The 25,501-nt window shown below is 44.2% G+C and overlaps 1 protein-coding gene across 1 annotated transcript in view; it reads left to right on the top strand.

Moving 5' to 3' along the window:
* Positions 1-23,148, top strand: part of LOC147666280 (alpha-N-acetylgalactosaminide alpha-2,6-sialyltransferase 2-like) — a 225,207-nt gene extending 202,059 nt beyond the window's left edge. Inside the window, exons 7-10 of the mRNA XM_086949163.1 lie at positions 12,226-12,329; positions 19,458-19,541; positions 19,740-19,839; positions 20,739-23,148. Coding sequence (XP_086805289.1) covers positions 12,226-12,329; positions 19,458-19,541; positions 19,740-19,839; positions 20,739-20,906 — 456 coding nt within the window. The 3' untranslated portion in view covers positions 20,907-23,148. The remainder of the gene's footprint in view (positions 1-12,225; positions 12,330-19,457; positions 19,542-19,739; positions 19,840-20,738) is intronic.
* The last annotated feature ends 2,353 nt before the right edge of the window (positions 23,149-25,501 follow it).

The following is a 25,501-nucleotide window of genomic DNA, read 5'->3' as shown; positions in this document are numbered from 1 at the left end:
AGGGGTGCATTGGACATCTGCACCCACCTTTTGCACCCCAGGGCACTTTGGTATTACAGAAGGAGCCACAGACGCTTGTGCGTCCCCTTCTGTAATACCGATAGCGCTGGGACACATAAAGCCTAGCACTATCTGCAGAGGGCGTTCCCTAATTTGCATGGGGGTGTGCCCCATGCAAATGAGGGAATCACTTTACCTCTGTGCCCATGCCCTATTACAGTGGGGCACAGAAACAAAGAACACACGCAAGCCGTACACCATAGGGGTTATCTAAGAAGAAGGACGGCGAGGACGAGTAAGGAGAGCAGTCATAGCGAGGAGGAGGCAGCCACGACAGGTAAGTACCTTTTTTATTACTTTATAATTACATAGGGAGGGGGAAGGCTTGTAGCTGAGTGAAGTTCCACGGAGTTGTTCCCCAACTCCGTGGAACTTCGCATAGAGTCACTACGCCTGCTCCGCTCACTGTTAACTCAGACCTCGCCCCATGTTCAACATTTATGTTGCATCCATATTCTGCCATCTTCAGTCAGGATAAACAGCAGCCATTAACTGTCCAAAATATATTGGACACACTTTGGTCCAATCATGCAGTTTGATTTTTATATAACTGATTTTGACTTCTTATCGCTCCACAGGTTTGCAAGCACTGAGGCGGGACTGCGAGGACCAGCGTGCCCAGCGGCGCTGATCGGCCGCAGCTGGTCCTCTTCCCGCCCCCTCCACCGTAAAACCAACGAGGTGAGAGTGCTGCCTGGGATTCTTTGCTGACCCTGCGGGAGTGCTGCTCGCTTTCGTCTGCCTGGGTGCACAGCGCCTTTTCCGGCCACTTCGCCGCCACGCCTCGCGGCCCCCGCTCCGCGGGAACCGCTCGAAGGCAAGAGACTTTGTTGGGGATCCTGCCCCGGTCCAGGACGTGCTAGAAGCACCAACGCCAGTACAGGGACTGCTCCACAGGTTTGCAAGCACTGAGGCGGGACTGCGAGGACCAGCGTGCCCAGCGGCGCTGATCGGCCGCAGCTGGTCCTCTTCCCGCCCCCTTCACTTATCCTATAGCTTGATAAGCAGTCACAGCAATGCGCACGCGGGACGCACGCGGGGCAACGGCCGGGGCGAAGACCGGGCAAAGAGCGGGCCGTTTGAGGCCGTTCGAGTACGGCAGAGTCCGGCCTAGGCCCACCCCCCCTGGTCGTTGAGAAGGTCTGAGAAAATGCCATTAAGATCAGGGAAGGAATGTACTGTCCAAATCAATACCACCAAGGGTGTCGTTTCCGGCCCTCTCGACGCTTTTATAACACGGGCTACTGGAATCCTGGAAAAGGAAATCGCCATGGTAGAGAAAAGACTCTCAATAGACCTTATTAGTGGAAAGAGATCTTCATTGGGGGCCTTAGCCACATCTATCTCTCCTGCGCCCTCTGCTCCTCATGCTGCCTTTAATTGTGTCCATACTACCTCTACGGACGCAATAGTCCATTTAGAAAACATCGGGGGTAGCCCAACAAGGGATACAACAAAGGAAGAAAGGAATAATATAAATGCTTCCCAAAGCAGCCAGGGGGATGGGGGTGAGGATAATGACTCCGTGACTGGTGAGGAGCGAGATCTTAGCCAGCATTCTGGATCTCTTCGCCTCAATCAGTCCAACATGTCTATCCCTGCCGAAATTATTAATCCCCCTATACCGAATCCTGGCCCCAACACTAAAAAGAGAAAGTGGGACTCTAGATTGTCGGGGGAAAGAGACTTAAAAATCAGTAAAGTAAACAAAGCCCAAGATGAAGGGGGACAGGGGCCCAAGCTACACCCAAACCACTTAAAACCCTCTGTGCTCAATAATATGTTATGTCCTTCCCTTTCGGCTCTGGGCTCCTCAAGCACCTGCCCTATGTGCCTTAATAGTGATGAGGTTTTGTTGGCAAAAATGGAGGCCATGTTTAAAACATTACTATTACCAGTCCTTGAGCGGACTAGGCTCATGACCACTAAAATTGATAGTATGGAGGACTTGATCAATTTAAACCATTCAATGCTTCAAACACTTCTTGGTTCAAATAATATGGGTGCTATTAAAACATCAGCATCCACAAAGGCCACCAGTAACAACAATATGGAAAAGGGTAAAAATCTTCCTAATAAAACCACAGGAACGAATAGCACCATACTTAAAGGGGGCCAAAAAATTAATACTACATCTCCTAAATCGGGAGTTAGCACTCATACCCGGGTATCAAAGGCCCAATTAAAACCAGCGGCCAAACAAAATACTGGTGGGCGCCAAACTATGGGTCCTCCCACACAACCTACTTTAATTCTTCCCCACCCGGGTACCTCAAGAGCCCAACGTACTGCCTCCACCAACCACAGGGAGGGGGGACGTAAAAGACCAAATATTCCCAGTGTTGATTTACCACCTGAAGCAGCCCTACACACCATCGTTCTGACGGGTGTAGCACCATTAAAACCGGGTGCCAGGGAGTCTTATAGCGACCTTCGCAATAAAGTCACTTTTTGGTTGAACAAAAATCGCCCGTTACCCCCCTCCACCCCCACGGAGATATTATATGTGAGGAGAGTAGACTGGGTGGGGCCGGAGGTAAAAGACTTGGAAGGGGATTGTATCCTTATCTCTTTTAAAGATCCTTGGGTGGTAGATGCCAACAAACGGGAACCCAGGTTTGCAAGGCAGGGGGATGTACAAACACTAGCCTTACCATACTTCTATCCGCGCAGGCAAATTCCCCCTCCATCCTATCCTTTATTTCGTAAAGGCCCTGCTGCAAGACATCCCCTGGCATTAACCCCGCTTGACTGCCAGCGTCCCTTTCTTTTTAATTGCCAGCGTCCCTTTCTTTTTAATCATTTTGGCCCCCTCTCTGGCCTCGAGGCTATAGATTGACTCAACGATCCATCTAGTGAGTCCCTGATTGGTAGTGCAGTAGCCCGAGAGCCAATAGAACATAGTATGGTGTGTCCAAATCAAACCAACAGTCAAGTAGATGAGGAAATGGGTCAAATGTCTCAACTAGTTAGCCCTCTACCATATGCAGCTGCCCAGGGGTTCTTGACCGAGGACAAAGTCATAGTCTCAGTAGATTGCGACAAGTATTTAGTGGTTAATGATGATACAGGGGTGTCTCTTGGATCTGTGCAGCCCTTACACCCTTTATTGCCAGACAATTTGAAAGACCACTTGAAAATCTTGTCCTGGAATATAGCGGGTATTAAGGCGCGCCTTGCGTCTACTGACTGGTCAAACTTTATGGACAATTATGATATTATCCTGTTGCAGGAAACTTGGGCAACGGAGCCTGTTCACAAGTTGGGATTTATTAATTTCTTTAAACCTGCAACTAAAGGAGGTAAAGGGCGGGCCTCAGGTGGTTTGCTGATTTGGGTGAAGCAATCTCTGGGTTTTTATCCAACTGAATTTCCGGTGGAGAACCAGGATCTCCTCTCCATCATAATAAACAAAGGGAATAAGCAAATCATGAACATTGTTAATATTTATGCTAGAGGTCTGCCTGGCGGTCGAAGCCCACCCTTGTTGAACTTTGTTGATCATATAATTACGAAAATGGATAGAGGCATTATTACCATTCTTGCTGGTGACCTAAATTGCACCATAGAACCTGTGCTTGATACGGGAGACACTTGGATTATGGAAGACGATTCGGTATGGGGCATCCCGGATAAGCATGAGCGAATTTTGCGGATCTCGCGTTCGCGAATTTTGCGGATTTGCGGATTCGCAATCCGCAAAATTCGCGAATTTGCGGATTTTTTTTTTGTGTTTGCGCGGGTTTCTGCCAGTTCGCGAGGGTTTTGTACAATGTCGCAAATTGCGAACTTACCTGTCGGGTCGCAAGTTTCGCGAACTTGTTGTTTCTACGTGTCCAGCCTGTTTGGGACACTCTTCTTCATCACTGCCACTCTCTGTCACCACTGCCACTCTCTGACTACTCATGCCACCCTCTGGCCCACCCATGCCACCCTCTGTTTCATCACCACACCCTCTGGTTGTCCAGTGTACATTATTTTCGGCAAAGCAAAGCACACCTTCCCTGCCTCAAGTGACCTGAATTAATTTGGGGCTGATTAATGTGTCACAGAATATTTTTTTAGCTGGCACCTGCTTCCTTAGTGCGCCCTGATTAGTGATCTTTTGCACTTGCTAAGTGCTTTCATTGTTGCAAAATTAGTTACAACACCTGCCCTGCCCCAACTGACAATAATGAATTAGGGGCTGATTAATGGATTTTAACTTCCAGCCTGGCTCCTGCTTGTCTCCCTTAGCTGTAATTCAGGACCTTTGTGGCATATGTGTAACTATTCTGAGGTTCAGAGCAGGGTCACATAATAGTTGCAACTGGCAACTGAACTCTGGAGGGGCCCCTCAGGAAGCACTACAGGAAATGGCTACTAATGATGAGCCTGAACTTTTGAACCTGGTAAGTAGTTACTTTCAGTTTTGCTAAGATCGTATTTCTGCAATTTTGCACTTATTCGCGGGGCGCGAACTCACGCGAACAGTGCGAGCAGTGCGAGCAAAATCCGCTGCTCGCGGATTTGCGGATTTTGCGGGAGATTCGCGAATCTCGCGGATTGCGGATTTCCCGAAAATCCGCAAAATCCGCGAGCGGAACGGATTTTCCGCCCATGCCTAATCCCGGACTTACATGTGGATAAGAGGGCAAAAGCTACAGAGGCGGCAGTACCTTGGATGGCTTTTTGTTTACAGAATGGGTTCCGTGCATGCAATGGCCGCACTGCCTCGGATATGAAAGGAAATTGTACTTTCGACAATGGGCAGAGGCAGAGCCGTATTGATTACATCTTATTGAACATGGAACATTGGTCTTTGCTAATAGACATGGCAGTACTACAGCGTCCAGAAAGTGACCATAACCCACTATCACTGTCATTGAAGATACCGGGTGTAACTAGACAGGAGGAGCCATCTGCCACCTATACAGGGGACGTACAACTTACCAATGACAGAAGGAGATTGAAGTGGTCACAGGTCTTGGAAGACGAGTGTCTACTGGACAATATTAATGTTGTGGTTGAAAATGCGCTTAATGAAATGTCGCAAATAGATTTGAAGGGGGTGGACATTGGATTAGCCAACAATGTGATGGGAGTTCATACTAATTGTTTTGACCGTTTAAAAACTCTCCTATCCAAACCGTGTGGGAATGCTGTCACCAAAACCAATCACTTGCCCCAAAAATGGTACAACAGGAAATGTAGGGAGGCACATGCGGCTCTCATTTCAGCCATTAAATCCCGGGATATGGCTGGAGTGAAAGCTGCAAGGCTTAATTACAAGTAAACCCTCAGTGAAGCTAAACGGGAGTGGGAGGATAAGTTTTGGTCAGACCTCCTGGAGGCATCTTCCACTAATAATCAGAAAAGGTTTTGGGATTTGGTTAAATGGGGTAAAAATGTAGACTCTTCTACCCCGGTAAATAATGTGCCCCTTGAGGATTGGGTATCATTCTATTCGGCCCAATTTAGAGCTGACGATCATGAGGCTACAAATCCCTTAGGCAATGCACCCTTGTTGACCCCTCAAGGTGAAAAACTCACCTTTACAGTTGCTGAGGCCGAGCTGGCGCTGGCACTGACCCTCCGAGGGAAAGCCCCCGGTATGGATCTGATCCCGGACAATTTGTTTAAATCTAATCCCGCTTTGTGGCTGGATAGCTAATACCTTGGCCCTCGGAGCTACAGTCCCGAAATCATGGAAAGGGGCTGAAATTGTTCCAATCCATAAAAAGGGCGATAAATCCATCCCATTCCCAGGCAGCTACCGCCCTATCAGTTTAATCGATTCGATTCAAAAGATAGTGGCACGTATGGTCCTGGGACGGGTCCAGGGATGGATTGAAACAGAGAATATCCTGTCACCCATGCAGGCGGGCTTCAGATCAGGAATGAGTACCATAGATCAGGTTTTTAGATTCTGCCTGATCTATTGGAAGGAGGTGTGGCTAGGCCGCGGTACCATCTATGCTGCATTCATTGATCTGAAGTCCGCCTTTGATATAGTGCCCAGGGCCAAACTATGGGGTGTTTTGGAAAATCTGGGGTGCCCATCAGAATTATTAGACCTCATCGTAAGACTCCACGAGGACAACTTTGCGAGGGTGAGGTGGGGGGGTCAGGGACAAGTGACGGAGATTTTCCCCGTAACTCGAGGTGTCCGCCAGGGATGCGTCCTGGCCCCAACCCTCTTCCTCCTCTTTATCGATCAAGTTGTTAAGTATTTCGTGGATACCCCCACTGATGCACCAATGCTGGCTGGGATGAGGTTCCTCTTACTCATCTTCGCAGATGACACTTTAATCCTTTCAAAAACACGCAGCGGACTCCAGCGGGCTCTTGACCGCTTTGAGGAGTACTGTGCCATCAATAATCTGGTAGTCAATGTGGGGAAAACAAAATTTATGGTCTTTACAAAAAACCACACAATCCGGAGTTCGGCGAGGTTGAATGGAGTAAACCTCGAGCAGGTCGATACCATGACCTACTTAGGGGTTACCCTCGATAGCCGTTTAAGATGGAAGGACCAGATCAATATGCAACATCTTAAACTTGCTAGGCTGACTGGTTGCCTCATCAAAGAGCAGAAGGAATCAATCACAAAACGGGTTCTCCCGGCCCTTAAGATCTATGATGTTAAAATCTCCACGGCCATTTTATATGGCGCGGATCTGTGGGGTCACATGGACCTGTTTAACCTGTTCAAAACTCAATGTAGATTCCTTCGAAATCTAGCAGGCCTCCTGCAGTCAACACCCTCAATCCCCCTCTGCTTGGACCTTGGCTCCCCACCTATTAATGAGTTGGCAAGATTTAGGTTAGTAGCACTGTGGAGACGGATATGGACCTCTCCAGATCTTTCTCTCTTTGCAAAAGAACTGGCGGAAGTTAGGTCTATTAGGGGTTCAGGGAAAATACCATGGCTTTCTGCTGTCAAATCTATCTTAAAAGATATGGGCCTGGAACATCTCTGGACATCCCCTCAATCTAATGTTTTCCCACCCAAAGATGAGTTCAAATCCTTGTATTGGGCCACAACCCGTCTAAAAAGAGTTCTGCTTTCTAACAAAAACGGCCTTACAGGCAGGTTTTTAACATTCAAACTTGACCTATCGAGAGAGCCATATTGGGATGTTATATCTCGACCGTTAGATAAGAAGCTGTACCACCAGTTTAGCGTGGGCGCTCTACCCTTGAACACCTTTCTAAACAGACGGTCTACAGGGATATCGCCCCATTGTACATACTGCCCAGGTCATATTGAATCTGAAGGACATTTTCTTTTTGCCTGCCCAAGGTACGGTGCACCCCGAAAGAAATGGTTAAAACCTTTGTTTCAAAAACTACCATTTAAAACAGCAATGGAAGCTATACGGGTGCTCAGGACTAACACCTCCGAACTCTTTGTGGTAACTCTGGCTAAATACCTGGGATGGGCTTGGCTCTTAAGGCTAAAAACCAGCATGCCTTAACACCAAGTACAAAGATGACCTACTTGGCTGCATCTTCTGTATCCCTTGTTTCTTTTCTTGCCACACAAAGGGCCCATTTGTAATGAATTTGAACTGTAATGTCGACCTTTTAATGTAACGTTATCTATTTTTACATAAAATACTCAGGTTTCTTTATTCATTAATTGAAATTTAATCCTGTTTTATCTAATTGCCTTAAATGCTCTTCATTCTTATTTGTATACTTATTTGAATATTTTTCGTTAGTGTCTAAACTTTCTTATATAGTGTTGTTGTTTTTTCTTTGGTTGTTTTGTTTAAATTGAATCAGTTACATTTTTCTGTATTTTAATGTGTCTTTTATGATTTGCTAAAAATCGAAATAAAGACTTTAAAACCTGACCTGAAACCTGACTTCTTATCGGACTTCTCTTACTGCCTATGTTGGGATACCTCAACTCTTGCTCACATGGTCTTCTTATTAGTGTGCAAATCCCCCCTTCTATGAAAGGCCAATAAAGATTCAAATCTGTACAAATCTCTCTCCCGTGAGTAACCTAACCTGATCAACAGTCTGAAAGTAGAAACGCAAAGTTTCAGCAATGCCCATATTTCATTCATTGAACAGTTAACCATTCCACAAATCCATTTTCCTGTGGGTGATAACGGGAAAAGTGAAATGTTTGATATTGCGGTCCCCCTATACTACTACAAACGGGTTTCTTGCAAATCCCATTGGAAGAAAACATTTTTCATAAAATATGTCACTGCGTGAATAGCTTAGCTGTTGATAAACTGGACACAGGGTACTTAGTGAACTAATATTCATTAACCTAGAATATTAGCGAACTGGTAACATTTTGAAAACTTGAAAAGTATACAGACTCCATTCACATGACAGGCTCTCCGGTAGGCCTCAAGCCATGCCACTACCTGTAAAGTAGTCTAGACCACCAGAACTGGTTTGTCATGGCTCCCTTGGTCGAGGAAACTCCTAGCTTCTTGGTTAATGAAGCCCTTCACTAATGAATTCACTTCATTCGTAGAATTTCATATTGAGGGGTAATAAGTAGGCAGGGAGCCTACTTATTACCCCGAAATATGAAATTCTACTCACTAGAAAGTTTTCACTGTTCGAAAATGCCATCCCTTACATATAACTTCACCCATTGATACTGGTTAGTGTATGAAAATCATGTCTCTGCTACAAATTCAGACTTGCTAACACAGATGTTCTGGAAGGTAACAGCCAGATCCTCTTCACTTCCCACCCGAGAACCGACCTTGCTTACCACGAAGATGTAAATTCTTGCACCCAGGGAAAATATTCTTGCTTCTAGGCATGTCAAGAATATCATAGCTCTGTTCTTGCGGTGTTAATGAATTCAGAGCCAACGAAATAGGGCTCATCTAGGCTCCCTCTGGTTCCAATACCACTTCAAACATTTGATGATCTAGCTATTACAAAAGTATGCATCCCGCTTCTTCTGTGAGTGAGCCAGTGATTCCTGCTCTATAATTTAATATATGTATTCCAATGAGCACAACGACTGGGAAGAATAATTAATGGTGCAATAGCTTGTTCAGTATGCAGTGATCATACTGCTTGACCATGAACAAATGGTGTATGGTTGTCAAGAGTGTTTTGCGGGTACACAGAGAATACATTCGAACCCAGTGTCAAAACTCATCTGTTATTCAATGTTCTATGGCATTTCACATCTTTGCTTTAATGAACTCTCATGTGGTCCATTAACCCTGACAAATGATGCACCCATATAGAGTAGAATTCACAAAAAGTCATGAAATACAGGGATTGGTCACAGTCCTGTGTAGTGGATGTCTTCTCCATTGTCTCTCCAAAGTCCACTTTGATATTGTCCCATTGTGTAAAATCATGCACCTATTGGGTTCTATTTGGTCTTGAAAAAAGCAACACCTGCCCTGTTTTCGCAATCCATACCCTTTCATAAAGCCCAGTCAAAACACTGTTCCAATCATGAACGTGTGTTTTGACATATTTGGTGAAGACCAAGCTATGATTCTGGAAACACATGACGACCTTGGAGCTTATAGAGTGGTACTGCATTACCCTCAGAAATGTTGCCTTTATTGAAGCTAGGAAGAGTCATTTGTGTAATTTGGTTGCCAAGGTAACCAGTTCAAATTTCAGTCTGGTGAATAGCTATGTGCCCTCAGGAATTCAAAAGCTGTAAAGAGCCTGGAAGGCGGATGCCAAACAGTTTCAAGGTATGCTAAATGTAGATCGAGGTTAGAAGAGACACATTATACTGAGGCAATGGCTATCAGTGCAATGGCTGCCAATTTACTTCAGTATTTGCATTATTATTACAAAGGGCAACAAGTCTGCTATAACTCTCCTGGTGAATTGCATTAACTCACACTAATGTCATCATTACTCCGAATCCCTTGCAAACTGCTGTCATTGCACCCCTCACACCCCAATTTGTTGGGCTCGCTCACCTCTATCAATGCCCTCTCCCAGTGGCGGTGGATCAGTCACATAGGTCGTCATACACTCCTGGAGTATGTGGCTCTCTCCATGTTTACTAAACGCTGCAGGTTATTTCACGACTCCATTTCTGGATATAAAGGTGTCTGTGAGCATGCATCATCTGCTCAAGCAGGTTGACATGGAGCATAATAAAATTGCAGGATGGACAAGGTCCTCGGCTTGGCACCTGAAAAAAAAAAGGTACCTTGCCCTTGCAACCTGTGCCACATAAACTATTGGAAACATATTAGCAGAACAACTGTGACCTGCAAAAGAAAGTCAAATGCAAAGAAGCATTTATAAAAACAAAAATCAACCACATGGTATGCAGAGGGGTGCCTAAACAGGCAGACCTAAGACAACTGAAGGGTACTTTATTACAGAGAAAACACCCTGTGCAGTACAGCACGTGAATCCCTCCCTTACCAACCACAACTGACAAACCACCCAACAGGATTCTAGATTTCCACTAACACTTTACTAGCAGCTCCAATGTCCAAATTGCTTTACAGTGAATTCATTTTACTGAACGGAAAGAAATTTAACACTGGTACAAAACATAGCCCCTCGAGTGAGTGAAAAGGTACTCTATATGCTTATTCTGCTTTTACCCAGCTCCTTCTTCTCTCCCCTGTGTACCCCCATACCACGAGTCACATAAAGGGTTGTCTTACCCACTGGAAAGGGGACTACTCATTCACTGACACAGCCAACCTCAACAGCGACTCTTCTTCTACATTCCCAACCGCCTGCTCCGTTCCACTGACCTCGCCCTCGCCACCGTCCCTCGCATACGAAGAACAACCACCGGCGGCAGATCCTTCTCCCACCTCGCTGCCAAGACCTGGAACACCCTCCAACTGAGCCTACGATAGACCCAAGACCTGCTGACCTTCAGGAGGCTACTCAAGACCTGGCTATACGACCAGTAGCTCCCCCCTCCTTTTTTTCCCCCCAAGCGCCTTGAGACCCTTAAGGGTAAGTAGTGCGCTCTACAAATTCTTGATTGATTGATTGATTGATTGAGCACCGTATCATCTCCCTTTGTGCAAACCTTTGCATTGTCTACACCCACTTCTCGCCCACCTGACACTCTACAGCTTTACCACCCAACATCTGGACATGTCACTTGTGTACATGATCCACCTTGCCTTCAACTTTCACTTTGCTTTCCTTCTGTCCACAATCACCATCCCACTCGTATCTATCCAACCTGCTGTCGACGTTTTACTCACCATCCTTCTCCAGATGTATCTTTACTGGTGGGTGAGTACGCAACTGTCCTGTACACCCAAAATATTTCTTTTACGGCCTCCCTCCATGTCCGTCCACTACCGAGCACCACTTGCACTTATTCCTCAACAAGGTTATCTAAACTGTTAGCACATGGCACTCCTCTTTTCATTGTATAATTAACACATTTCACCTTGCTCTGCTTCAGCCATACGTCACGCTCAGAGTAGCATACGTTAAGGGGCTTAACTCATCCTCCTATGGTTATTACGATGTCTCCTCCCTTGTGTAATCTGTCACTGACAAATATACCATAGCCTAGGTTTATCACCTCACTGCATCGCATCGAACAATGTCAGCCTGGCAGGTGGGGCCCGTACATTATCACTCTGCTGACCTTCCAGAAGCGCCTACTTGGAGAATGAATTAACCACCTCTCATTCCCCTACACTGCTTCCTGAACTTCTTGCACATACATGCATAATCCCCTTTCGTTTCCCCATGGATTCATCTGGGTGTCCTATACTTTTATTGTACTTTGCTTCTGCAACAGCAACGTAAGGTCAATGGCAGATGAGATTAAAAAGCGTCTTTCTACCTTTGATCATTCCTGGCTGCCCTCTGGCATACCCATAAATGTATGTTGTCTCCAAGACACATGCCTTCAATTGCTGTCACGTGGCCCCATACCATGTGGGAAACCTTCTGCCAATCCACTTGTGGGCCTAACATATAGCGGGGGTGGGGGGTATAAAATCAAAACTCCCCGTTTTGATAATTGAGTAGCAAGGTCTTGCCAATGGTGTCACACGAGACATGAGGCCAATAGGAAGCTGTTTCTGTCCTGCCTCTTGCCTCCCCCTAGTTAGACTTCATGCACTGTTCTTACTACTAGTACAAGGGATGATGGATCTCTCGCACTCGCTTCCTGATGAAGTAATCCTTTAATTAATGGAATGCTCTTTTAATTCCTCACAGGAACTGCGCTACATTTTCATCCCTTCTGACCTGAGAGATTACCTGATGTTGAAATCTGCTATTTTGGGCGTTGAAGTTCCAGAAGGCAATGATGCGGGTGACATGTGAGTAGCTTTAGCAGACTTGTTGTCAATAGTTGCTATGTCAATAGCTTTTTCTGACTTCATTTGACTATTAAAATAATAATAATATGCAAAGATTTGCAAATCCCAGTTGTATTTGCTTTAATGCTATATTAAGATATCTTATTATCTCTTTCCTGCTTTCTTTGCTGTTTGTTTGCTATTGCCTTCCTTGCTCCCTGTAAAGCAATGACGCTTTCAACAGAAGATAAAAAATACTACCTTCAAGTCACTTGAAATTTCCTTAACTTAATGGTTACACTGGCTGTGCCAATGAAAGGTGTGTTAGATGTCTTACTTGCTGGAGGTGACTCCCAGGTTCTGCTGGCTCTCCTGTTTAAAGCTGAGCCGTCCTCCATACACTGCCTCATCATTTTGTATGTTAGGATTGTGGGTGCCACTAAGGTAAGAAGCACATCACATAAAGCAGCAGTACAATTAAACACATTTTAAATATAAAATATATCATTGAGCTTTTAAAAAAACTCATTAAATGCTCAACTGATCTGTTTAATTTTATTACATCTGAATTTCTCATTTTTTGTGCTATATGGCTGCATAGTTTTTATTAGAATAGAGTTACCCCAGTGAAGCGTTTTTATTTGATCCCCATTTGGACGCTACATGAGTCTACTGATTAAACAAATATTACAACATACAAATTTAAGTTTGACCCACTTACTGGCAAAGTCATTGAGAAAATGTTTTTCGAGACGTCGGCATCTCAGTTGACCTCAGCTATGATGCTTTGTATAGATTGTTCTACTCTCCGTCATTTTTCACTTCTTTGAGTTGCAGCTGCAGAATGCTCCGTGGCCAATTCATACTTCCAGTACTTTAATTTCATTTTTTTTAATGAGTGCATTCTGGGAGCTATAGTCCTCGCAATATGGAGCAAGTAGTAAACATAGTAGTCTCTAGGTTTACTGTTATACCAATATTACTGTCCTGATGTGCTAATAGATAAACTAATTGTCCACAACGTCTTCTCTCACCTTTGAGGTGTCAGGCGCAATCAAACCTCTAAAAGCGCTATGTCTTTTCCATTTTATACATAGTTTGGCACATCATTTGGACATGCTGGCACTTCTGGCAATTTGTTCTGGAAGCAGAATCATCTTGAACTGATTGGGAAAACCAATTGATGGATTTTTAATTTGTACATTTCTTTTTTGATTTACATTGTGCTTCATAATTAAAGCCTATTTAATGTTGTACCTTGGGTATAAAGTCGAAGTTAGGAGGGTACTTTTAACTCTATTGATTGAGTCTATGATCTGAAAAAACTAAGAAACTGAAACTTAATTTTTTTTAACATTTTTGGACCAAAAGAATTATTATCTCACGAGTCATATTCATATTAACAGAGATTGGAGCTAAAAGTTGTACTTCACATATTTGTAACTTCCCATATTCGTAGTTGGTCTGATATGTATATTTTTTTTTACTGAGTTTTATATATATATATATATATAGATTATATATCCATCATACACCACCTTTATGATAGAAACAAGCTTGTGTTCAACAAGCCCACAGTCTAGCAAAGCATCTTAAATCGTGAATGATTGGTGATGTCTGAAAGAAAGTAATTGAAGCTCACTCTCATTAATAATGTCTGATCTACCCTCCTACCCATCCTGCCCAGGATGGGTTTTTGGTGTATTATATAGGGCAGTGCAAAGAAGCTCGCTCTGTGACTGAGAACTTCATTTTGCAGTCCATTTAATCGTACACCTTTAACAGGCAAATCCATTTCTGAATGCCATGCAGGGACCACAAAGTGGGGAGGGAGGCACCATTGAGGACTTTGCTAAAAGCACGTGGATGAGATTGCTTAACCTTGTAGTCATACCCCATATCTAATTGTGTAATACTCTGTGCTGCTGTGAAATTATAGTACTTTGTTTATGTAAAAAGATAAGCACTGGGATGGGCTGTAATTTATTCTGTCTGATATACGACTGTTGAATTCTGAGCCTCTGCCTCTCCACACTACCTTCTTGAGAAACCTTTGACTGCTCGCCCTGGCTACCTTGACAGTAAAATGAGAAAATGGTGTACTTTGCCAAGTATGCAGGATGGATCCCTAGACACTGGTGGTACACATCCCAAATCTCCAGGGTTGGGGTCTGTCTTGTTCCCCCTTGAATGGTGTCTGATAACCTCAGAGCATTTCTTCTTAATATGCAGCCTGTCTAGTTCCATTTTAGCCAGTCGTCATCACAGCCCGTCACTGAACATTTTCTTGTAGTAGTGTTGAGTGCTGCAAGCAGTATCTTATTATTAGTCACTCTGCCATGAGACTCCAGTGTGGACATCATGGTGTCACTAAGTCTACTACCGAACATCGCCTTCCATTATCATGGGGGATGCAGCTCCATTTGTTCAGTAACTCATTGAGGCCATCTACACTTATGGAGTTGGCAATCAGGCTGTGGCTATGTGGCTGTTAAAGGATTTATTTGAAGAAACTACCATTAAAAGACATTGGATTACCATAACATTGGATTTGTGGATCACTTTTCTTCAACGGATACATCTTCTTTCAAGAAAGACATTACTCCTGCATTTGAGTGGAACTGTTCTTTATACTTTTGTGCAAAAGATTGCATTGCTGTTTATTATTGTGGAGCTCAGGGAGATACCAGTGTATCATTGAGGCCATCTGATGGTACAGGATGACACTCGTCTTGTTGAGATTGCCCTGGCTCTCTTTTAGGAGTTTCAGCAATTGTGACTGACATCACAGGTGCAATATGTGCTGTTCCATGGATTGACAGGTATTTCAGGTTATAGTGTTGTAGATGGAACCAGGTGTCCTATTGTGTTATTCACACTTTAATTTCTATTATTTTTCTTTTCGCATTTTACACATTTGATTTCTTTTCACTTTTATTCAGGCTTCTCACGATAATTTGAAATGGCTTATTTACCTGGTATGGCTAACTTGAAATCTTGACACCTTCTAGCTTGACTCAGGTTTTGCAGTGTCCCTTGAGTACATTAGTGCCAGTGTGTGAACAGTTGCCCACGTTTGGTAAGTGTTTAAGCATTCTGTAGACGAGACTTGTTGGCATTCCCAATGCTTGTTTGAGTCAGTGGGCAGGCAAGGGTACACAGGGGCAAGGAACAAATTAAAGTCCCCACACCTTTGCACTGCTATTGCGTTTATAATTCAGTAGCAGAGGAGCTAATTAGCTCAACTGACCACTTTGCACCCACTGACAGTCGGCAGTGGGTTATTCCTGTCAAGAGCCGACACCTGTAAAAAACATATCACTATCATGCCCCTCCTCTAGGAAACCATCTGCTGCCCCAGCCACACTTTGAACTACAGACCCATCTCCCCCCTACCACATCTGGCAAAGGGCTTAAATAAACTAATTGACCAACACCTCACCGACCACCTTAGCAACCACCAGCTCCTTGATATCATGCACTCTAGATTCAGGCCCACCCACAGTACAGAAACAACACTCCTTGTTGCTACAGACAACATGCACATGATCCTTGACAGAGGAGGCACAACAGCCCTCTTTCTCCTAGACATCTCTGCAGTTTTCGACATGGTCTACCAACCCATTCTTATAAGGCGCCAGCACAAGGTTGGCATCCGAAGACCTGCTCTACGCTACATCTGCTCTTTAATGGATAGAACACAAGCTGGCAGCCTGGTTCCTTACGCCTCAGAAAGCTGCAAACATGACTCTGGAGTGTCTCCAGTCTCATAACCCAGCCCCACTCTCTTCAATGCATATATTATCCCTCTGGCCAGCATTATCTGGGCACACATCAACAACCTCTCCAACGCAGACAACATGTGCAACTTATTGTCTTCCTCTGGAATAGGACGCCAAAAACAAGAAACAAGTTTACCATATGCATGTCCAAAGTTGCTAACTGGATGAAAGCAAACTGTCTCAAGCTCAGTACCAATTAGACAGTAGTAGTGGTCTTCAAACACCTTACTGTGGGACGCCAACTGCTAACTGACTAAACTCGGTCCCACACCTACACCTGAATCCCACACCAGGAACCTCAGAATGATCATCAACAGCAAACTGGAAATAACAGCAGAAGCCCATGCCGCCACTGCATTCTGCTTCCTCACCCTGAAGATACTGAGGAAGATCTTCAAATTACTCCACGCCCTCTGTGCCAGGATCATTGAAAAACTCACTAGAAGGATACACACCATCCAAAACTCAGCAGCCAGACTCACCTCAACCTTCCACACTGAACCCACATCACACCACATCTCAGGGAACTACACTGACTCCTGACACACACAAACACTCAATTCAAAGTCCTTACATACACACTCCGTACACAACTCAGGACACATTTACCTGACGTCTGATCTCCTTCCACCAAACATCTAAACATCTCCGCTCAGCAGGACTCCTACTTGCGCACATCCCATGCATAAACATACCATATAACATATCACATAACATAACATATAACATAACATAATCTGTAGTTGCGTCTGGTCATGTGAGCGGGTGACACACACATGTACAGTAGTCCTAAAGATTGATATTTACTGTCTTGTCAAGGACTGGAATCATGACTGAGAAGAGACGACTAAGGGACTTGCCTGGATGCTCGGATTATCTTTTATGTGTCAGAAAGTGTTTAGCTGTCTGAAGTAAGCAAATCATGGGGGCGTGGGAAGATGTAAGGCCTGCTGTGTACAGCAGGCTAATCTTAGCTACAAATACCATTGATCACTTTCTACTCCATAAAGCAGGCTTGGGCCACTTCAGGGCAAGCCACCAACTTGCTTAACTGTGGCACAAGGACCGAAATACCAGCAAAGGGTCACGCCATATTATTCACAATATTGGCCCACAGAAACCTACCAGCACTGTCCCTGGGTGTCCACAATCAATTAATTGTGATCTTGGGCAACAAACAGAAAACTTTATTTGCAAAGATAAATATGTAAAATGTGCTTTACAAAGCTTTTTGTGTTACCGTTAAAAAAAAAGTATTTTCAGTGCTCCCCTTAAACAGCATGGGCTCACTTGCTTCACTCAAACAGTAATGCGGAGTCTGACAGTGTCCTAGATTGCCCTGTAAGAATACAATAATCTTATCTTTGCCTCTTTCTGGGACCAGTCTGCAGAGAGAATTCTGAGCCATTGCTCTGCAAAGGAGGCAGGATGCGAGAGGTGCACAGTAGGAGTGGCCATAGCTGCCCCATGATCCACTACAGCGAATCAGCATGTCCGGGTACATCAGTCACATATTGTGGTGCAGGGTGCAAGTCTAAAGCCAATGTGGCAAAGACACATTGGCATACATAGCAACATTTCAGAACAGATTTAAAAATAAAATGGGGGAATGTATTTTCCCCATGGACTTCTATTGAGAGAGGGGCATTAATAGGCGAGAGACAGCTACAATAAAGCCATTTTTGGCTTGGAAAATTGGGAGTCTCCTGCCAGAATCGGGTCTGTTGAAGCTGTGGCTCTTCCACTATGGCGGTGGAGGAGGGTCCAAGGACAGGGATCTCTGTCTTATCCGAGTTGAGCTTCAGGCAGCTGTTGTTCATCCAGGCTGCGACGTCCTTCATTCCTTCCTGGAAGCAGAGTCTGGTGTCTTCTGGGTTCTTTGTGAGGGATAGCATGAGCTGGGTGTCGTCGGCGTAGGATACTATGCTGAGCCCATGCTGTCTGACGATGGTGTCGAGGGGGTCCATGTAGATGTTGAAGAGAGTAGGGCTGAGCGAGGATCCTTGGGGTACTCCGCAGTTGACCTCTGTGGGTTCAGAGAGGAAGAGTGGGAGTCTGAACCTTTGGGTTCTGTGGATTATAAGCTGATGATTGCACTTGAGTGTAGGTATGTTTCTTGGCTCTGTTGCCCGGATGTGGAGTGGTGCAGTTGTCTACGAAACAGACATTTGTTTCATATGTCTTCAGAAGTGTATATGCTCCTGGGTGCTTCTAATGCTGTCTGCTAGTGATGCGCAGAGCTTGGCAGCTTGTTGAGACTAATCATTGAGTCTGATTGGAGAGTGGGCATGAAACCAATTTTTGAGTATGCTCTTTCCACTTAGGATGGAAAGAGTATACTCAAAACAAAAAAAAACAAATTTGGCAAAGCCAAAAGATCCAGCTTTATATGTGTTGTATTATAGAACTAGACGCAGTAACTGAATGTTCAAAGAGGAACCAAAATATCGATCCGGTGGGAATCTGTGGAAATCACAGAAATGTAGTTTAGGTGTTTAAGCCAAGCCCTTAATTACATAAGCCTAATACATGTCCCTTTTAGACCCCTCCCCACCCCACAAACACTCTCACCACTTTATGTAACCCACTTAAAGCTCTGGTTAGAAGATAGTGGTTGTAGGTGGGTATACATTCTGAAATCTCATAGTGAGTGCAGGTGCCCCTTACTAGGTAAGTTTTGGGTTCAAAATTGACCTCTGATTAGCAACCATTAACCAGTGGCCTTGTCTAACTTCTTTCATTTCACACAGATCTGGTTTACACTATTCCTTGTCTCCCAATTGCAGATTGAAAAACAGCAGTAGCTGGTATAATCAAATCACAAATTGGTTATAGGATAATTCTGTCTGTTAGAGGACAAGCCCCAGGAGATCCAGAACTCAGCTGTTCACTTTGTGTTAGGGTGCACAAGGTCGATCAAGTCATACCTCTGCTTAATACTTTGGGATTGGTCGCCATCTACAGAGTTCACTTGAAGGGTGTGTGTACGAACCATCGAACAGTTATGGAAGCAGCCTTCCTATTATGAAGGAAGATTTGGTCTATTGGATAGAAGGAGTCCCGCTACACTAGGGAGTGACTTGGAGGAAGAGATTTGTACATTTACTCTCTACAACAGCCTTCCTCCTTTCTCGCCTTTTGAATTCTAACTTTCTTTTGAGAATAGCTTGATAATTCTTATTCTACAGAATATAGTTATTTGGTTGCTGAGTATTTTATACATAAGCACCTGGACAACCAAGGGTGGTGTTGGGGGGTTAGGGGGCACTCTTCGAAAGTCAAGCATAGCAAATCAAAGCATATAACATGATATACCTATTTGGCTGAACAACAAATTCTGAAGCTTTCTTTTCTGCTCTGCTCACAGGCCGCAGAGCTACTTTGGACCAGAAGCCTCTGCTCACAAGTTTAAAATCCTGCATCCAGACTTTATAAAATATCTCACTGACAGGTAATGCAATCTCTTCCTTCTGTCACTCTCTAGTTTCTTCCCTTGCACTTTCCCATCCCTCCTTTGCCACTTGCACACACTGTTTGCATTTCCCTTTGTACTTTTCCTTCAGTCCTCCCTGAATGCAATCTGCCCTTTCAATCTTTGTTTAAAATGTTTTCTTTTATATTGCCTCTGACCCATTTTCCATCCTTTCAGGTTTTTGAAATCTACCTTACTAAAATCCCAGTTCGCCAACCTGTACATGCCTAGCACAGGGGCTCTAATGCTTCTGACTGCACTCCATACCTGTGACCAGGTGAGGTTACTGTGTCTAATTTAACGTTCTGCCTGCAGACCACAGTTTTTATGTACAGTGGGAAAATATATGCATAAAATTGTTTCTTTCAACTCGGATTTAGTGGCTCTTCCTGTTAGATTTGTCAATAAAGATTTTATTTTGGCTGTCTCTTTGTGGGAAAGTCGAATGCATCTTCTCTCTCGCAACACAATGTCAAAGCTGTAGAAACTCCTACCAACATATCCCAGCGCAGCTGAATGTGCAGTTGCCAACCATGCATCCTCCTGGAATAACATGGTGGGCGACGTCCTGTAGTTCACTTATCCAGACACTAAAGCTTATACAGTAAAGATTTTACACAAGCTTATGCAATAGAACAACACAGTGGTCTTCGAAAAAACCACAGAGACCATCATTGAACTCAATATACAACAGACCAATTCTCATACAGACTGGACACAGCAGTATTTTGTCTCAGTGAGAGGGAAAACTCATAACCACATAGAAGGTATGCTTTGAACTACCAAGAGCACTACGAGGTCATAGAATTTGGCATCAACATACGATATGAATGCAGAGGACAAGTATGGTAGAGATCGTAATCTTATAGCATGGGCAGTCAAAGTTTGATTGGCTAAAAAGGGGGGTGCAGGGATGATCAACAAGAGCTTTTGCCCATTAAGTTTCAATGCATTAGTATGGGACCATATCTGCCCCAATTACATGGGCCCGTCCTTTATCACAGATCAATAAACCCAGCTGATTTTTCTTGTCATGTTTATGGGGCGCGAATATGTAGTTGAAACACATATCATAGATAAATGTTTGAGATTAGCTAAGGACTGCAAGATGTATCGGTGTAGAGCATCAGCATACCTCCAAGAACAGTATTCATACGCATGATTTTCTCTCCTCAGGTCAGCGCCTACGGATTCATCACAGACAACTACAGGGATTTCTCTGACCACTATTACGAGCCTGTGAAGAAACCCCTGCAGTTTTATGCTAATCACGATATGCTGCTTGAGTCAGTTCTGTGGAAATCCTTGCACCAGCGCGGTCTTCTGTGGCTGTACCAGAGATAACGCTGGCTTTTGTGGACCCTCCTCGCCTCCCAGTAATGGAACCGGCTTCTACTCTCACCCAAAGCCAAGTACTGAGCGGGAATGAAGACCGCCTACATTGAAGGAGTGACAGACCTCGTGCTGGGTGGAGAGGGGCACAGAACATCAGATGCTCCCGCTTGGGAAGCCACAGATGGGTTCTTGACCCGGGTCACAGTTCACCCTTATCCCTTCGAGATCTTGCCATACGATGATGCATTCCTCTGAAAAGGGCTTTTCCTTCAGGCATGGTAAGCTTGGCAATGAGGACAGGGGCACTCAAGATGTACAATATTTCTTTACTAAAGAAAAGTGTTGTTAACATGGTTAACTATGACAGAATGGCGCCAACTCCTCTTGTCAAGCTGCTCAAGATGAATATCCTGCAATTGCATGGCGGAGATCATGCCAGAATTCCGTTTCCATAAATTACTACAGCAGGCTGGAGAAACTCCCGACAAAAGCCACTTGAATGTAAGAATGAGTGTTAACACCTCGATTTCTGACCACAGAAAATAGTCCGAACCTGCACTGATGAAAAACATTGGGCCATCTAGTTACAGAACATTAAGATGAGAGATGCACAGTTTTATCGACACCCACCAAGAATGAACCAGTTGGCAATAGATCAGCAGAACCGGATGATGATTAGAACTTTGCTTATGTAGAGTGTGACATCATGGATTGATTAAAAGAAGTATGACAGGTCTTCAAGAAGTAACCTCCCCCTGCTCCTTCCCCTTTTTATAAACATTTGAAACCAGTAGCCGATCAGGATTTATTAGGGTGGTGACCCCCACTTTCGTAGGTAACTAAGTTTAAATCAAAGAAATTAGCATGTTTCAAAAAATACAAATCCTGTTCTTTGCATCCTTCAAGGGAAAAGTTAATCTACAAAATATGGGTGCACTCTTAAAGGTCCCACTTTAATATAAATGAGGATCGTTATTTGTTTTTACTCACTTTAGGGCTTCAAACTTCATACAACTTACGAGTATGAGCTGTCACGATCAAGCTGTGTAGGACATCATTGTCAACTTTGAACATTCTCTGCTACTGCCATTGACCTAGCTGTTTGCTGATGGGCCGTGATGTAAAGAAAGGCACACAGCAGGGAGTGTTGCCACACAGCTTTACAACGGTGACCCCCTATTTCTCCATTTTGAACTTTGAACTACCAAAGTCAAAAAAAAATTTTTAAGTCATTTTTATATGCAAAGTAGAGTGTTTTTACAAGCATTTTTAATATGGTGGAATAACTTCTGCTTGATTAAAGGAAGAAAATTATTTGATCAGATCCGAATCTTGAAATAGGTTTTGCTTGACCTGTGTTGGGCGCCTAGTCAATTCCTTGTCACGGTGCCTTATATGCTTGCATTGACTGATGTGCTGGTTCAATTGGCTCCTTAGCATTTTTAATTCCTTCCCACTAAACCGTTGCATCCCCTTACCAGCAGAAAGAAATAGTCGCAAAAAAACAAAAATGTTATGGATGTAGTGCTTGAATTACTCTCATCCTCTGGGAATTGTTTGGGGCCACACCCCAGTCCAAAGCTCTTTTGCACAATGTCACCTTAGACCGGAACCAAATGTATGCAAAACAGACTTGGTCCTGCTCCAATGGGATCAGTCCAGCCCTAAGTGGGTCCAAAACCAGTCTTTGGTTGCTTGAGTTCCTGTACAAAATGGATTTGGCTTAGCAGTTTCCGATGGATTATTCCCATTTGAGCAGGACCAAGGCGGATTTCCATATCACCGGGTTCTGTCTGGGCAATAAAAACGATGGCCTCGGATGCGGCCCAAGTAATTACTTGTGGCTAAGAATAACTCGAGCATTACACCCATCTCTTTTTTGTATTCTCCACTTGCAAGAGGGCATTTTATGGGCCATAACATTGAAACGTTCAACCATTCAATAAATGGGATCCTGTTTTCAATATTTCAGAGGCTGCGTCTCTGCCATAAGAATCAGGTCATACAGCATCTCCAGGTACAAATGTAAGGTCAGAGAATGCGAGAATCAATGTAAAGGTCTATGCTATCCATCATGTTTCACGAGAGTTTTCCTTTTTGAGAGTTTTTGGACTCAATGAACAGTATTTCCTACTGACTGATGTTCTGGTAGAAGTCATCACTTGCAATTTTCATTTCTTGGTTTTAATGAACTGACAATGAAATGTTGTATTCTTTTAAACTGCATAACAATCAAATAAAATAATTTTACAATGTGTCATCTTATTCACTTCAAACCCAGTACCAAAGGTAATGGAATTTTGCAGATGCCGCTCTCTAAATTTATGACAATTAGGGGACATTTGACCAAGTGGAATGCGAGATTGTCCTCCAACAAGATTAAGGTTTGCTGCAGGGCTCATAAGTGTATACCAGGGTCTAATGCCACAGTGCCATTTCGTCTAGTGTTGGTCGAAAGTCCTGCAAAGGGATTTTTGATGCATTCATCATCGGGTCCACGGTCGTGAGATCTCGTTTGGTGATGCCATGATTCGGCTGATAGGTGGTTTTGAACCCGAAAAAAAACAAATTCGTTTTGTCCAGACAGTGTTAGAATGTATAATCCTGCTCTTAATGCCGTTGTTCCTTTAAAAGCCTTGAAGAGAAAGGAAAATCCATAAAAGTCAAATAATATGCTGATAAACTGAGTTCCCAAAACAAACTGAATAGCGTTCCAGAGTGAAATGACAGATCTCTCATCTTGCCAGCAAGATTCTCCACACTGGATGTAAACAGAATGAAAGAATTTCAATTCATTGCCAGAAGGCCTGGGTGTGATCTACATATATCCCTGAAGCTCACAGAGAGTGGAGGCTTTACAAACATCCTCAATGGAACAGGTTCAAAACGGAGATATTCATTTTGTTATTAGCGATAAATCCAATTTGATTTCCTTCTTGTCCTTTGTAGTACTAAGCAAAATCTTTCAACGTCTGAAACAGTAAAAAAAAAGACGTGCTCCTACCTATTTCGACTTCAGTGTGGTACTTGATGCTCTGGTAGTGACAGTAATATGGAGGGGATACATCGATGACCTCCCGCTGACGCATCCCCCTACACCCAGAACATTTAAAACTCGGAAAAGACAGCCTGAGACCCAGTTTTGTTGATTGGTAAGAGATATCAACATCTCAGGCCTTATTTTATTACATAATTAAAACTTGCAACATTTTATAAAAGTACACAGCACTTTTCTTTGCAAGGTTATAACAGATTCTTTTCTCCTACATAGTCAGCCAGGCATCGAGTTACCTACTGCCCCATACCTCCTTGTGCACAAACATAATTGTTATGAATTCATGGCTGGCCCTTCGACTGGGTCTCCCTGGCAGATTTGACCTTTCTGGGCCCTCTATAGCCCTATCCTAGAGTGGCAAAACAACAATCGCTCTTATGCAAATCCCTGCCCCCTTCGCTTGTGCCAGAGGCCCATTCACCCCATACCAAAACTTTCCCTGTGGTATCCCTCGCCACCAACCGGATTGCTAGCCTGAGCAACCGGGCCATGTGTTGGTCCCCCAGTGCAGACCGCACCCTCCAACCTCTCCAAAGTGCCACTGTCCCTTGGCACAGTTGAGTGTGCATGGGATGGTGGGCAAGGGCCGCGACCAACCCAAACCCCATGCAAAGTTGCCGCTTCTTTACAAATTGCTGCAATTACCCCCTTTGAGGTTCATGTGACACTGGTGGTTCTCTGTGCCTTAATCCATGTGAGATGCCCAGGGGACATGAACTGTCACTGCCAACCATGCATTCACCTCGCCACAGGCCAGCATGGTTCACTTGCCATCTGGTCTCACCCCTGGCCTCCCTAGAAGCTTCAGGAGATATTGACAGGTCAATGAAAGCAAATTATGCACAGATGTTTTTGTGCTGCAGCCGAAGAATCCTTTCAGGGAGAAAGAACCTTCTCCTTTGCTGCAAATCATTAGGAATGCTTCATGACCTAGTCAACTTAAGAAGACTGGATACTTTTTTGCTGCCGCTCAGGTGCTGTGTGGGATCATTAAGAGACTGAGCAGCTAGTCCTCAAGTCCTGTCAAGGCGTGAGACCAGGCAAAGGCTCCCTCCAGAAAATGCTTAGCGAGCCATAAAAACCTTAGCAACTCCAAGAGACCCCAGCACCCATTTTTACTGGATCATTGCCTTCCAAATGCAACGAAGACAAGGCCGAGGGTGGAATCCCCCTTTTTTCAGTTTCTTCAAAAACCGCCCTCAAATTGTTGACACAAATATCCTTCACCGTACCACCTAATGCTTGGCATGGCGTGCTTAGCTAAGCTGCATCACAACTTGTGAACCCTCTTTATGTATGCAAGTGGGGGTTCTACACAAAGACCCTGCGAAGAGTCATGGTGCAAGATGTACGCCCGTTTTATTTTGGGAGTCTCTAATTGCGATTTGTTTGCAACTCACAATTAGGGACTCCGACACATTTAGCGATTCCCAATGGGGTCGCAATTTACCTTCCTCATCAATATTCACGAGGCAGGTCGCAATTTGCGACCCATTGGGAATAGCCTGTAATCGCATGGACGGTGGCCAGCTGGGGTAAGCAGACCACC

Source organism: Lissotriton vulgaris, unplaced genomic scaffold, assembly GCF_964263255.1.
Source record: "Lissotriton vulgaris unplaced genomic scaffold, aLisVul1.2 SCAFFOLD_991, whole genome shotgun sequence".
NCBI lineage: Eukaryota > Metazoa > Chordata > Amphibia > Caudata > Salamandridae > Lissotriton > Lissotriton vulgaris.
Note: the sequence above shows the minus strand (reverse complement) of the source record. Positions and strands in the feature narration are given on the sequence as shown.